Raw genomic sequence first — 15,765 nt, forward strand, 5'->3', positions numbered from 1 at the left:
TGGGTCATCCTACTGGCAAGCTCAAGCCTGGTGTTGGCTTTGCGGTTTGGGTGCCGGCTTGGGATCCTAGGATCCTTGGTTGGAATCCCGGTCGATTGCTGAATTAACACCAGGAGGGTTGACTCAGCCTGTCATCCTTCTGAGGTCGGCAAATTGAGTACCAGTTCACTGGTAATTCCCTGTGTGTCGCCAGAGGCGACTAACAGGGTTGGCGGCAGGAAGGGCATCCGGCCATAAAACATTGCTTCAAAAAGGGGACCATGGTGCCCAAAAAAGGCCAACCCCTGCTCTGCGGGGAAAAATGGCCTCTAAAGGTGATTCATACTGGCAAGCTCAATGGGCTTTGAAAACCTACTCCCAGAAGTCCAATCATGCTGCTATAGGATGATTGGTAAAACCCAGCTCACTTTGCCAATCAACCTCATAGGTAATCTGCCTGGTCTAGTGGACATGTGCCAGTACAGACTTTGAGGTTGACCTTTAAATGTCCTTCGGGTAACACGTGAAGGGCATTAATATTCTGCCTATCAAGAGCAGTGATGTCCACCTTCCCCCAAAATGATTTTTTTTTTTAATCCCTCGCCAACTGCACAACTAAAATTATGGAAGAATTTTGTCCAAATATTCTCCAAGTTTATCATGACCAAGACTCATGTGATTAATCATCCCCACTTCCAAATACGTTCGGTCTGGCCCATTGAGTCATTGTTTGGGCTGCGGCATTTTTCTTTTGAACTTCCGCAGTTAACAGAAAGAGAATAGACCATCAGATCCAACCAAGCACCTCCTGTTGTGCTTTTTTTTGTCTGTTCTCTCACAGCTGGATGAGTCCGTTGCTTGGCAACAAATAACGAGTTGCCATTTTTACGCCGTCAGACAAGCTGTCAGCTCATTATGCAAATAGTGCAACAGAAACATAAATTTATCAACCAATCCCAAGTTAATTTTGCCATTTTCGGTGAGAGTCTACAGCAGTATTAGAGACAGAATTGCATTAGGCCTCAAGTAACAACCTTCGTGCGAGAGCGTATTGCGGGGAATTGCTCCACGGTTGTCCCAGGTAAAGGCAGCAGCGAGGTGAGGGAGCGAGACAGCCATCAAGAACCTCAGAAGGCAGACGAGCATGATGGCAGAAGAACGAGGGGTACCGCCTCCCGTCTGCCCCCTACAATGTCCCATGCCGCTTTCTGGGAACCGAATACCTGGCAAGACGAGAAAACACAACACATCCATCAATATTACATAGACTTCACATGCTAAATTTTGAGCGGAAGCAAGAAGGCTACCCTCACGGACCATGTCCTCCGTGGATCTGCAAAGGCAGTTGTTACAAAATTCATTATTTTCAAGAATTAAAATTGTTTTTCAGTTTCGCTTGCTGATGGCGACATTTCCTTTTACCCCCACCACTGAAGGTGGAAACAGGTTATGTTTTCACCCCTGTCTGTTTGTTACTTGGCAATAAATAAATAATTTTTTGGACAAGTACACTACATGACCAAACGTATGCGGACACCCCTTGTAATTAGTGGATTCGGCTGTTTCAGCCACACCCATTGCTGACAGGTATGTATAATCAAGTACACAGCCATGCAAGCTCCATGGACAAACATTGGCAGTGGAATGGCCCGTACTGAAGAGCTCAGTGACTTTCAACGTGGCACCATCATAGGATGCCACATTTCCAACAAGTCAGTTCGTCAAATTTCTACCCTGGTAGAGCTGCCCGGTCAACTGTAAGTGCTGTTATTATGAAGTGGAAACGCCTAGGAGCAACAACAGCTCAGCCGCAAAGTGGTAGGCCACACAAGCTCACAGAACGGGACCGTCAAGTGCTGGAGCGCATAAAAATCGTCTGTCCTTGGTTGCAACACTCACTACCGAGTTCCAAACGACCTCTGGAAGCAAGGTCAGCACAACACCTGTTCATCGGGAGCTTCATGAAATGGGTTTCCATGGCCGAACAGCCACACACAAGCCGAAGATCACGATGTGCAATGACAAGCGTCAGCTGGAGTGGTGTAAAGCTCGCCGCCATTGGACTCTGGAGCAGTGGAAATGCATTCTCTGGAGTGAGGAATCATGCTTCATCATCTGGCAGTCTGACAGACAAATCTGGGTTTGGCAAATGCCAGGAGAACGCTATCTGCTCGAATGCATAGTGCCAACTGTAAAGTTTGGTGGGGGAGGAATAATGGTCTGGGCCTGTTTTTCGTGGTTCTGGCTAGGCCCCTTAGTTCCAGTGAAGAGAAATCTTAATGCTACAGCATACAATGACATTCTAGACGATTGTGTGCTTCCAACTTTGCGGCAACAGTTTGAGGAAGACCCTTTACTGTTTAAGCATGACAATGCCCACATGCACAAAGCGAAGTCCATTAAGGAATGGTTTGTCGAGATCGGTGTGAAAGAACTTGACTGGCCTGCACAGAGCCCTGACCTCAAACGCATCAAACACCTATGGGATGAATTGGAACGCCGACTGTGAGCCAGGCCTAATCGCCCAACATCAGTGCCCGACCTCACTAATGCTCGTGTGGCTGAATGGAAGCAAATCCCCGCAGCAATGTTCCAACATTCAGTGGAAAGCCTTCCCAAAAGAGTGGAGGCTGTTAAATCAGCAAGGGGGGGGGGGGGAGGACCAACTCCATATTAATGCCCATGATTTGGAATGAGATGTGTGATGTTCGGGTGTCCACATGCGTTTGGTCATGTAGTGTATGTGTGTTTGTCTGCGCCCTCACTTATACTTGCCTACAGGTCACAATTTTATTCTGACCTTCACGATACTTCAACAAACAGTAGAGTTCGTGGTTCGACAGAATTCTATTTGTTCTTGAAGTCAAAAGATCAAAAGGTCAACATGGCCAAAGGTCAACCACTTTTTCCAAATATCTAATATCCTCAATTTTCATCCGATTGACTGGAAATTTGAATAGGATTTACACAACATCTAAATTAATTCAACGACACTCTATTTTTGAGATCAACATTGGCCAAAAAGCCAACATAGGCCAAAAGGTCAACAACATTTTCAAATTTCTAAAATCCACAATTTTCATCCGATTTACTTGAAATTTGAATATGATTTACATATCAACTATCTAAATTCAACCAACAACTATTTTTGACGTCAACATCGGTCACAAGTTCAACATAGGCCAAGGTCACCAACCATTTCAAATTTCTAAAATCCGAAATTTTCATCCGATTGACTTGAAATTTGAATATGATTTGTTCAAATTTGAATAGAACTTTGTTCTCTTTTGCCAAGTGTCGCTCTATCAGTGATTTTTCATTTGTCTGTTTGTGAGTAAGATATCTCAAAAAGTTTTGGATGACTCATGACAAAACTTTGTGGATGAGTTAGGTAGGTGACATGAACAAGCGCATTAGCTTATGGTCGGGAGCCAGATCCAGCCTATCTGTGGGATGCTAAACGTAAAATGTTAAGTCTGGCGGAAGTATGCGCTCGACTGAGTTCTGTTCTAGTTATCTACCTGTTTCATTTGCTCCTTTATAAACAGCTTCTACTGCTGCTTCCAAATCATCATCAGATGCAGAATTCACTGTTCATTGGTTCACTATTTTTAACATACTCACACATACCTCAGCTCTGGCTTGCATTGCGGCCAAATAATTACAATGTCACCAAGCTAACACAGGAAACGAAGCTTTCTGTGATGTTTATAAAGGGGAATGAAGGAAGAGATGAGTGCGAAATGATTGATTGCAGATCACGTGTTGTTTTGTGGTGGAAAGAATAAAAGCTAGGGGTCGATCTAGATGCAAATAACTTATCACTGAACTCACACAATGTAATATTTCCCTTGCCCATGCTATAGGGATTATTGCTCATTACAAAAGGATAAAAAGGCACCAGCAACTGCAGTTATCACTCGGGGCAAGGCTCAGGTCTAACATTTGACGACAAAAATATGTTGATCCAGGACTGCGCAGGCAATGTGTACCAGCAGAGGAAGAGCAAAGGGAAAACAAGAGAGGAAGGATGGGAGTTAATGGGTGTGGGAAGTTTGTTGTACCAGTGAATCGAGAGAGAGAGAGAGAGAGAGAGAGAGAGAGAGAGAGAGAGAGAGAGAGAGAGAGAGAGAGAGAGAGAGAGAGAGAGAGAGAAGAGAGAAAGAGAAAGAGAAAGAGAAAGAGAAAGAGAAAGAGAAAGAGAGAAAGAGAAAGAGAAAGAGAAAGAGAAAGAGAGAGAAAGAGAAAGAGAAAGAGAAAGAGAAAGAGAAAGAGAGAAAGAGAAAGAGAAAGAGAAAGAGAAAGAAAGTTTCCACTGCCTGGTGGAAGCTCTGGATGGGATAGTGGGATTAAACAGCATCTGGAAGGTGGTTCGAAATGGGAGAAAGGATAAACAAAAGAGTGAAGGTGGAAAGTTCGGATTTTGGGAGTCTAACCAGTAGGGGGTTACATACATACATACATACAGTGCATTCAGAAAGTATTCAGACCCCTTCACTTTTTTCACATTTTGTTATGTTGCAGCCTTAAGCTGAAATCGTTTAAATTCATTTTTTCCCTCATCAATCTACACTCAATACCCCATAATGACAAAGAGAAAACAGGATTTTAGAAAGTTTTGCAAATTTATTAAAAAGAAAAAACTGAAATATCACATTGACATAAGTATTCATACCCTTTGCTATGACACTTGAAATTTAGCTCAGGTGCCTCCCTTTTCTCTTGATCATCTTTGAGATGTTTGGACATCTTGATTGGAGTCCACCTGTGGTAAATTCAATTGATTGGACATGATTTGAAAAGGCACACACCTGTCTATATAAGGTCTCACAGCTGACGATGCATATCAGAGCAAAAACCAAGCCATGAGGTCGAAGGAACTGCCTGAAGAGCTCAGAGACAGGATTGTGTCGAGGCACAGATCTGGGGAAGCCTACAAAAAAATTTCTGCTGCATTGAAGGTTCCCAAGAGCACAGTGGCCTCCATAATTCTTAAATGGAAGAAGTTTGGGACAACCAGGACTCTTCCTAGAGCTGGCCGTCCGGCGAAACTGAGCAATCGGGGGAGAAGGACCTTGGTAAGAGAGGTGACCAAGAACCCGATGGTCACTCTGGCTGAGCTCCAGAGATCCTGTGTGGAGATGGGAGAAACTTCCAGAAGGACAACCATCACTGCAACACCCCACCAATCTGGGCTTTATGGCAGAGTGGCCAGACGGAAGCCAAACAGTTCAATCTTGGTTTCATCAGACCACAGAATCTTGTTTCTCACAGTCTGAGAGTCCTATAGGTGCTTTTTTTACAAACTCCAAGCGGCTTTCATGTGTCTTTCACTGAGGAGAGGCTTCCGTCTAGTTACTAATAAGTATTCTATTCGATTAATAAGCGCAGGGTAAGTATTCTATGAATACCATCTAGTTATTAATATGATTAGCAACATTCAAATGTGCCGCTTCTGGAAGACCAGTTGTGTTTTCTAGGTGTATAGATCTTAAATGCTCAGTCCTCTGCCAGGCAGACGTCGTTTTGTCTCCCTGATGTCAAGCAGGCTGCAACGATCACATAAAATGGCATGCGTAGTATTGCTTGAAGTACAGTCAAAGACATGTCATGGACACTTCGACTGTACTTCAAGCAACATTAAATATGCCTTGTTATCTGATCATAACAGTCTGCTCTATAGTAGGACTGCCAAGAACCTGTTTTGTGCATAGGACACCGATCTCTGTTAATAGCAATTAATCATTGTATTGTGGCGGGCACAAGGGACAATAATTCCGCGCACCAGTCGGTGGCGGGAGCATCCAGGTGGGGAACTGAAAAGCATGCCCCACCTTTCGACCGATCGGCCACGCCCGGGGGCAAGGCGTGGCCTCGGGACATATATGCGGGCTCGAAGGTCGAGCCCGCGGAGTGCTGAAGTGCGAGCTCTTAATAAAGACTCTTGTTGTATCCACGCATTGTGGCCTACCTCTCTGACAATCGAGTCGTGTGTGCACAGCACCACACTGGTGACCCCGATTGGTTCAGCCGTTGCTGCCCCCGAACGCGCCTTGGCTACCAACACCGTCGCATTCAAACTCCCGGAGTTTTGGGAAGCGCAAGCCGATGTTTGGTTGGTGCAAGCCGAAGCTCAATTCCAACTCCGGGTCATCACGGCGGACGAGACCCGGTACTACCACGTGGTCGCCGCCCTCGGGCCCGGCACGGCCGCCCGCGTCGTGTCCATCCTTCAGGGCCCGACGGGCGACCACAAGTACGAGGCACTCAAACGTCTCCTCCTCGCACCGTTCGGGCTCACAGAGGTCGAACGTGCCGACCGCCTCCTGGACCTTCCCGCCCTCGGCGACACACGACCATCCGTCCGGATGGATTTCATGCTGTCTCTGCTTGGGGACCAGCGCCCGGATTTCTTATTCCGTGCACTTTTCCTCCACCAACTACCGATACAAGTGCGCCTCGCGCTGGCCGGTTCCAACATCACGGAACCCCGCGCCCTGGCCGGAGAGGCCGACAAGTTTTTCACGGCCTGCGACACGCGGTCGGTTTATGGTGCTGCCGTAGTGGATCCCGGTGCAGAGGCTACAGCGCCCCCGGCTTTCCTCATGACCGCTGCTGCGCCCCGCCTACTACCGCCGCCGCCACCACCACCGCCGCCGGCACGGCCGACGCGGCCGCCACCGCCGAAAACCTGGTGCTACTACCATGCCAGGTTCGGCGGCAAGGCTAAAACGTGCCGCCCGCCGTGTTCTTTTGACGGGTCGGGAAACGACCGGGCCGGTGCTCACTTGCGGCCCTGAGCGTCGGCCATTCCAGCAGCCTCCTGTTCATCACGGACACCTTGTCCGGTCGCCGTTTTCTTTGCGACATGGGAGCGCAGGTAAGCGTCCTCCCTGCCTCCGCGTCCGACAAGCAAGCCGCGGGCCAGGGCCCCGCTTTGCTTGCAGCCAACGGTACACCCATCCGCACATTCGGGAAGCGGTGCCTCTCACTGCGGTTCAGAGGGCAGCACTTTCAATGGTCGTTCGTCACCGCCAGCGTGCCAATGGCCCTGCTCGGCGTGGACTTCCTATGTGCGCATGGGCTGTTGGTCGACGTTAAGCGCAGACGTCTCATCCAGGCCGAAACCTTCAGCTCGCTCACTTGTTTGCTGAGTGGCTCGTTGAGCAGCTCGCTGAGCGGCTCACCAAGCGGCTTGCCCAGCGACTTGCTGAAAGGTTCCGTCCTGGCGAGGTTAGTCTGCATGCTTCCGGCAGCAGACGAGTTTACCCGCCTCCTCGCCAGTTTCCCGGCCCTCACGCGGCCGACCTTCTCAGCGGTGGCCGTCAAAAATGGGGTGGAGCACCATATCCCCACGGTCGGGCCGCCGGTCTATGCCCGGGCACGCCGACTCGACCCCACGAAGCTCACCGTGGTGAAAGCAGAGTTCGCCACGCTGGAACGGCTGGGTATCGTAGGGTGCTCCAACAGCACTTGGGCCTCTCCTCTGCACATTGTGCCGAAGCCCGGCGGAGGATGGCGGCCGAGCGGTGACTACCGCCGGCTCAATGATGCCACCACCCCCGACCGCTACCCGGTCCCGCATATCCAGGAATTTTCCGCCCGGTTGGCAAACACAACCATGTTCTCCAAGGTGGACCTCATCCGGGGCTACCACCAGGTCCCCGTACAACCGGACGATGTCCCAAAGGCGGCCGTCATCACCCCTTTCGGCCTCTTTGAGTTCCTGCGAATGCCTTTTGGGTTGAAGAATGCGGCCCACGTGTTCCAACGGCTCATGGACAGCGTCTTGCGCGACTTACCTTTCATCTATCTCTCCCTGGATGACATCCTAGTCGCGAGCACGTCCCGCGAGGAGCACCTGCTCCACCTCCGCATGCTTTTCGAACGCCTGGGCCAGCATTGCCTGATCATCAACCCCGCAAAGTGCTGTTTCGGCGTCGCCGCCATCGACTTCTTGGGGCACCGCATCACCAGGCACTGGGTCGTCCCTTTACCGGCCAAGGTGGAGGTGGTCAGGGATTTCCCGCGCCCCCGCATGATCAAGGGGCTCCAGGAGTTCCTGGGCATGGTAAATTTTTAGCACCGCTTCGTGCCCCACATCGCCCAGCTCCTCCGCCCCCTGCACGAGGCCCTCCGGGGCAAGCTGGGCAAAGGTGACATCGCCTGGTCAGAGCCGATGGCCGTGGCATTTGCGGGCGCAAAGCTGGCCCTGGACAACGCCACCATGCTGGCGCACCCGGCGCCCGATGCACCGATCGCCCTCACCACCGATGCGTCGGACTACGCGGTGGGCATGGTGCACGAGCAGTGGGTGCGTGGTGCTTGGCAGCCACTGGCGTTTTTTAGCCGGCAGCTTCGCCCACACGAACGCCGCTACAGCACCTTCGGCCGCGAGCTGCTCGGGCTCCACCTGGCGGTCCGACACTTCCGCCATCTGCTCGAGGGCCGCCCGTTCACGGCTTTCGTTTACCACAAGCCCCTTGTGTTCGCGATGGCCAAGGTCGCCGAGCCATGGTCGGCACGGCAGCAGCGTCACCTCTCTGCCATGTCCGAGTACACGACGGTCATGCGTCACGTCGCGGGTAAAGACAACCCGGTGGCGGATTGCCTTTCCTGGTCCGTCGCGCACGCAGTCCACCTCGGGATCGACTATGCCCGGATGGCGGAGGACCAGACCGCCGACCCCGGCATCCAGGCCTTGCGGACCGCCGTCCCGGGCCTCCGCATCACCGAGGTGCCATTCGACGTCGTGAGTGTGGCCCTCCTGTGCGACGTCTCCCTCGGCCGGCCTCGCCCCATCGTGCCCGCTGGCTGGCAGCGCCCGGTTTTCAACGCCATCCACGGCCTGTCCCACCCGGGCACGAAGGCCTCCCAGAAACTCGTCGCGGCGAAGTTTGTCTGGCATGGCCTCAGGGAGGTCGTCCCTGACTGGGCCAGGACGTGCCTCGCGTGCCAGCACGCAAAGGTCCACCGCCACACCCAGGCCCCGTTGGCCCCGTTTACGGTGCCCGAGCGTCGATTCGACCACGTCCACGTCGACTTGGTGGGACCTCTGCCCCCTCGCGGGGGTTCACCCACCTCCTCACCATGGTGGACCGCACCACACGGTGGCCGGAGGCCGTGCCATTGGCGGCGACGTCTGCGGCTGATGTGGCGCAAGCCTTCATCGCCACTTGGGTTGCCCGGTTCGGTGCCCCCTCGGACATCTCGTCCGACCGTGGCCCCCAGTTCACCTCGGAGCTCTGGGGCACGGTGGCGCAAGGGCTCGGCGTCAAACTGCACCGCACCACGGCCTACCACCCCCAGGCCAATGGCCTGTGCGAGCGCTTTCATCGCTTGATGAAGGCCGCGCTCCGGGCCAGCCTCCGCGACGGCAGCTGGGCCGACAGGCTTCCCTGGGTCCTGCTGGGCCTCAGGACGGCGCCCAAGGACGACCTGCGCGCGTCCTCGGCGGAGCTGGTCTTCGGGCAACCACTGCGGGTACCGGGCGAATTTATCCCCGACTCCACGGCTCCTTGGTCCACGGCGCAACAGCGCTCCACCCTGCAGGAGACCGCCCGGAGGTTCGCCCCGTTGCCGACGGCACACCACGGTTGCCCGTCCTCCCACGTCACCCCTGAGCTTCGCACGGCAGAGTACGTCTTCGTCCAGCACGACGCCCACCGGGCACCGCTGCGGCCTCCGTACGACGGGACCTTCCGCGTGCTGGAGACCGGGGACAAATATTTCACCGTCGACATCGGTGGTGCCCTGGATCGTCTCTCCGTGGACCGCCTCAAGCCGGCCCACCTCGATCTGGACTGGGATGCCAAACATGATGTGGGCCGGTTATCTCTGAATTTGACGTTTGAGGTCAAAAGGGTCAAATGAGGTCAATTTTGAGATTTTATCAATTATGCATTGACCAATCTAGAGGATATGATATTTTAAACAAAAACTGCATGGAATATGATGAGTTAAGGGTTGCCAAAGTCATTGCACACACTTCAATGACAAAAATGCAATAACAAATGTCTGAAAAATCACAAATTACATTATAACCAAATATATATATATATTTTTTCTGAACACATTTACAAACCAATTCTTTACAATGTGTTAAATTATCACATAACCAAAACGAATGCAATAAAAAAACGTCCTCATCCATTCTTTCTTATGGTGCAATCGAATTGAAAATGAGCTGAACAGCAACAAAGACATTAATGTTTGAATTGACAAGAGTGATTATGAATTTTATTTAATTGATTGTAAAGCGCAATCTCTCGGAGAGAAGCAGAAATTCGTGCAAATTACATCAATTTGCACATCAATGTCTGGATTTTGTGAACAGAAAATTCATTCTCATGACACCGAAGGATGTATTTTCCTTTTAGGCTTGTACGTGAACGTTTATTCTCAATAGGTCACTGTTTATTTTTTTTTTATATTAATGAATTTAAATGTTGATTTGTTTTGGATTTAGACCAGTTTTCTCTACCTTGGACATGTTATTCCTACGTCCCAACAATGGATGGAGGCCCATAATGTCAGATACGAGATGAGGGCCATCTCTCTGGACATATCTCGTGCTTTCAATACAGTCTGCCATCCTGCCTTACTCTCCAAACTATCTGCCTATGGCATCCAAGGTCAACTCCACACATGGCCTACTGACTTCCTCATCTCTCATAGCCAGCATGTGGCTCTCAACGGAATCCTTTCATCTCTTCTCCCTGTCAAGGCTGGAGTTCCTCAACGCAGTGTTCTGGGCCAAGTCCTATTCCTGATCTTCATCAAAGATCTCTCTCTCTGGAAAATCCTCTTGATCTATTTGCTGATGACTCCACCTTCTGCCGTGACATCCCTCATCCTTCAGACAGGAAGGCTGCAACCTCTTCCCTCTCTTCAGACCTTGACAAAATCACAAGCTGGTCAAACACTTGCAATATGTCTTTCAATCCTGACAAAACTCACACTCTCTATCTCTCTCCGAAAGGACTGTCTGGCAACCTACTCCCACGCTGCATAATCCACTTGAAGAAGTTCAATCACTCAATCACTCAAACTCTTGGATCTCACTATCAGCCACAATCTTTATCAGGCAAAGAACCTTTCAAAGTTGGCCTCCAAAGTCAATCGCCGACTGTGCACCCTCCATCGTACAATATCCTTCCTTGGCACATCTGAACTACTATCTACCAATAAGGCTTTCATCCGCAGCTTTATGGAGTACCGCTCTCCCCATTAGGCTGGCGCCCCTGCCTCACACATTTCTCAGCTTGATGCCATGATAACCAAGGCCTTCAACATCATGGGAATCTCCCGCGTTGTAGCTGAGTCCATTGACCTATAACTTTCCCATCACGGACAGGTCGGTGGTCCCTCTGCCTTCCACCGCCCTCTTTCTGGCCTTACACCCTCTGCTCTTTCTGTGCTTTGTCCACCCACCCCCCACCCCCTCACCATCACCCCAAGTTTCTTCAGGGCTCGTGTGCACCACAAACCCCCTCCACCTCCCAAGCCCACCTCCTTACAAATTTCCAGTGTTTGCTACCTGAGACGTTGCTTCTATTTCCATCTTGTCCATCCCGTGCATCCTCCCCTACTGTGTTTACAATCCCTCTTTCCTCCCGGTTTCATTTACTTGTCTCTTTTGTCCCTCAACCCTGCTGTTAGTGTTTCCCCCTCTTTCTGCTGTTCCTTTTGTTCTGTTGCATCCTGATCCGTTTAGCATTCTAGCTCTTCCACGAGCCTTGCCTTTGTATACAAGTTACAACCCATCCACCCCCCCTTCCCAACCCATTAATATCTCCAAAGGTTGGCTGATCGTATCAAACAGCATGTCCATCTGGCGATTCGGGGAGAGAATTTGGGAGTGAGGACACAACCGGTATGAGCATTCAAGAACGTTCAAGGACCATCGGCCATTTCTTCTTCTTCTTCTTCTTCTGCCATTGCACGGCTATTTCTTCTTCTTCTTCTGCCATTGCACGGCACTTGGCTGCCAACCCCGATTGTGCAAACCAGTACAATGCAGATATGTTCAAGATATTGAGCCGAGGAGCTTTCAGGAGCAGCCGAGGAGAAAGGAGCTTTCAAAAGATTTCTGGGATAAAGTTGTGGAAAGGCAACAGATCAGGGGATGGGTATAAAAATATTTCAAAGGCCTTGAATATCCCTTGGAGCACAGTCAAGACAATCATTAAGAAGTGGAAGGCTTAGGGTACCACCAAGACCCTGCATAGATCATGACCAAGCAAGGAGGAGACTGATCAGAGGCCACCAAGAGGCCAATGGCAACTTTGAAAGAGCTCCAGGCCTTTATGGCAAAGACTCGTCACTGTGTGCATGTGACAACAATATCCCAAGCACTGCATAAGTCTGGCCTGTATGATAGGGTGGCATTGCACATCACAAAAAGAACACCATCCCTACTATGAAGCAATAAGCATGGTGGTGGCACCATCATGTTATGGGGATGTTTCTCATGAGCAGGGACTGGGATACTTGTCAGGATAGAAGGGAAAAATGGATGGAGCAAAATACAGAAAAATCCTAGAGGAAAACCTGCTGCCCTCTGCAAGAAAGTTTAATTTGGGACGGAAGTTTACCTTTCAGCTTGACAACGACCCGAAGCACACAGACCAAGGCACACTGGAGTGGCTAAGGAACAAAAAGATAAATGTCCTTGAGTGGCCCAGTCAGAGCGCCGACCTAAATCCAATCGAAAATCTGTGGCATGACTTGAAGATTTCTTTCCATCAACGTTCCCCACACAACTTGACTAAGCTTGAACAGTTTTGTGCAGAAGAATGGGCAAATATTGACCAATCAAGGTGTGAAAAGTTGGTAGAGACCTATCCCAACAGACTCGCAGCTGTAATTGCTGTCAAAGATGCTTCCACCAAGTATTAACTCAGGGGGGTCAACACTTGGTGGACACATTCGGATGAATCAATCAAGATAGCAAGATATTCTAGTTTTGTATTTTAAGTTAATTGTCTGAAATTTGTGGAATTTGTTTTTCACCTGGAAGATGTGGTGGAAAATCGTTTCACCTGGAAACGATGTGTAAATAAAGGTGGAAAAAAAAATCAGATTTAATGCATTTTAATTCCAGGCTATAAGGCAACAAAAGGTGAATTTTTTGAAACGGGATGTAGGCTTTTTATAGGCATTATAATATATATGTATGCAGTCACGTGAAAAAGTAAGTACACCCCATGTAAAGTTTTGACTATTTCAACATATTTCAACATACAGCTATTTGATCTTCATTTCAACAATATTGATAGATAAAGGTGATATAATATAACAAATATCGTGAAACATTTACATTTTGAAGTCCATTGTATAATTTAAATAAACATAAATGCAAATTTCGCATGTGGAAAAAGTAAGCACACCCCTACATTTATCACTACTTCAAATACCTAAAATTAGAATCAGGTGCACCAGCTCAGGTACAAATGATTAGAAGATCGTTAGAGAGGATCTTGGAGGAACCTGTCTTATTTAAACCTCAGACATTTAGTTTGGTTTGCTCTTTGTTGTTGAAGTGTGCGGCGTCACCATGCCCAGATCAAAAGAGGTCTCTGAGGCCTTCAGAAAGAAGGTTATAGATGCCTACAAGTCTGGGAAGGGATTTAAAAAGATCTCCAAACAATTGGAAATCAATCATTCAACTGTCCGGAAGATCATCTACAAGGGGAGAAGATTCCAAACAACTGCCAACTTGTTCAGGCCAGGCCGCCACAGCAAGTTCAGCCCGAGAGCAGACCGCAAGATGCTGAAAGAAGTCTCTAAGAACCCCAGAATGTCATCACGGGACCTACAGGTTGCTCTTGCCACTGTTGATGTCAAAGTACACGAGTCTACCATTACAAAGAGGCTGCACAAATTTGATCTACGTGGGAGGTGTGCCAGGAGGAAACCTTTGCTGTCGAGAAAGAACATCAGGGCAAGACTAAAGTTTGCCAATGAACACATAGGCAAAGACCAGCACTTCTGGAACAATGTGCTCTGGACAGATGTGTCAAAGGTAGAGCTGTTTGGCCACAGTACCAGAAGACATATTTGGCGAAAACCAAAGACAGCATTTGACCATAAGAACCTGATACCAACTGTAAAGCATGGTGGTGGGAATATTATGGTTTGGTGCAGCTTTGCTGCATCAGGGCCTGGGCAGCTCACCATCATAGAATCCACTTTGAATTCTTCATTGTACCAGAGGGTGCTTGAGGATAATGTGATGCCATCTGTCGGAAAGTTGAAGATCAACCGAAGGTGGACCTTGCAACATGACAATGACCCTAAACATACCGGTAAATCCATCAAGGAATGGCTGAAAAGAAAGAAATGGAGGGTTCTGGAATGGCCAAGTCAAAGCCCGGATCTAAATCCCATCGAGATGTTGTGGGGGGATTTGAAACGAGCTGTGCATGCAAGAAACCCCTCAAACGTCACACAGCTGAAAGAATTCTGCATGGAGGAGTGGGCAAAAATTTCTCCCAATCGATGTCAGAGACTGGTAGACAGTTATAAGAAACGCCTACTTGAGGTTGTTTCTGACAAAAGGGGCAATACCACCTATTAGAGCCAAGGGTGTACTTACTTTTTCCAGATGCGAAATTTGCATTTATGTTTATTTAAATTATGCAATGGACTACAAAATGTAAATGTTTCATGATATTTGTTATATTATATCACCTTTATCGATTGTTACGGATCCCGGATTTAGGTGAATTACTATTCATGTCATTGCTTATTAAGGTTTATTCTATTAAAGGTTGTTGTGGTTAAATGGTTAGCGAGGCTCCGGATAACAGGAGACCGGAAACGGGATAGTGAACCGGAAGAAGAAAAACAAGACACGAGGTCCTGGAGAAGCGGCTATCTTCTTCTTCCTCGCCCAGCTCCGACGCGAGCGGTGTCGATATGGAGCAGCGTGGGGGACGCTGCGTTTGAAAGCCCGACTGGCGAAAGGAGTTACCTGCGCGGGGTAATTACCGATTACACGTCAAGTTGCCGTGGGTTCGTGCACGGAACCAAGCGTCCGGCACAGTTCGCCTCAACGTCTACAAGGACGCGTACGGGTCGCACATTGGGCCTCGCGCGCTTTGCAAGCCGCGCTTTGCTTTGCCCGCTTTGCTTTGCAAGGAGGTGTGTGCTGCAGCAGCTGTTCCCGGTACGCGACGTGCACGTTTGGAGCACGTCAGCCAGGGGTCCGTTCAACCGCCCGTGTGCGGAGAAGTCGACCTTCACCTTGGTCTGGAGGGGCCCAGAGACATTGTGAGGGACAGTGACCATTGAGGGGTCGTGAATGGGGAAAGGGGGGACATATATGAGATGGCCATCTTAGTAATATTGGTGATTGTTTGTTGATGGTTGTTGATTGATTGGGGAATATATTATTGATTAATCCGGATCCTTGGTGTGGGGGTTTCTTATTGACTTGAATTGTTGTGTCTTTCATATTGATTGCGTTATGAAAGCGTATAAATCATAGATCTTTCTGGCGGAGTTCCTCTCACGGTCCGGGGGTCACCGAGACCAGGTAGTCACCGAGAGGACCCCGTAACAGAAATTGGGGGCTCGTCCAATTGAATTCCGGGATCTAAAATTGTATAACATAATAAAATAATAATTTTTAGTCATTAAAATTTATTAATTAATTATTAATTGGTAAATTTTTGAGAAATTGTGGTAAAGTCTTGGGTGAAGGTTAACAGGTGTTAACGATAGTCACCATGGCGTTTGTTGCACAGAACTTTGCGGTAACACCGAGTGAGGCACAGTTCC

At 49.2% G+C, this 15,765-nt stretch overlaps 1 protein-coding gene across 2 annotated transcripts in view; it reads right to left on the reverse strand.

The window, feature by feature from the left end:
- The window catches only part of LOC137425565 (semaphorin-3A), a 79,529-nt gene that overhangs the window by 36,099 nt on the left and 27,665 nt on the right, over positions 1–15,765 (reverse strand). For both annotated transcript variants that reach the window (XM_078776794.1, XM_068114122.2), the window contains exon 2: positions 1,014–1,202. In XM_078776794.1, coding sequence (XP_078632920.1) covers positions 1,014–1,179 — 166 coding nt within the window. In that variant the 5' untranslated portion in view covers positions 1,180–1,202. The remainder of the gene's footprint in view (positions 1–1,013; positions 1,203–15,765) is intronic.

Source organism: Myxine glutinosa, chromosome 4, assembly GCF_964187855.1.
Source record: "Myxine glutinosa chromosome 4, kmMyxGlut1.1, whole genome shotgun sequence".
Classification (NCBI taxonomy): domain Eukaryota; kingdom Metazoa; phylum Chordata; class Myxini; order Myxiniformes; family Myxinidae; genus Myxine; species Myxine glutinosa.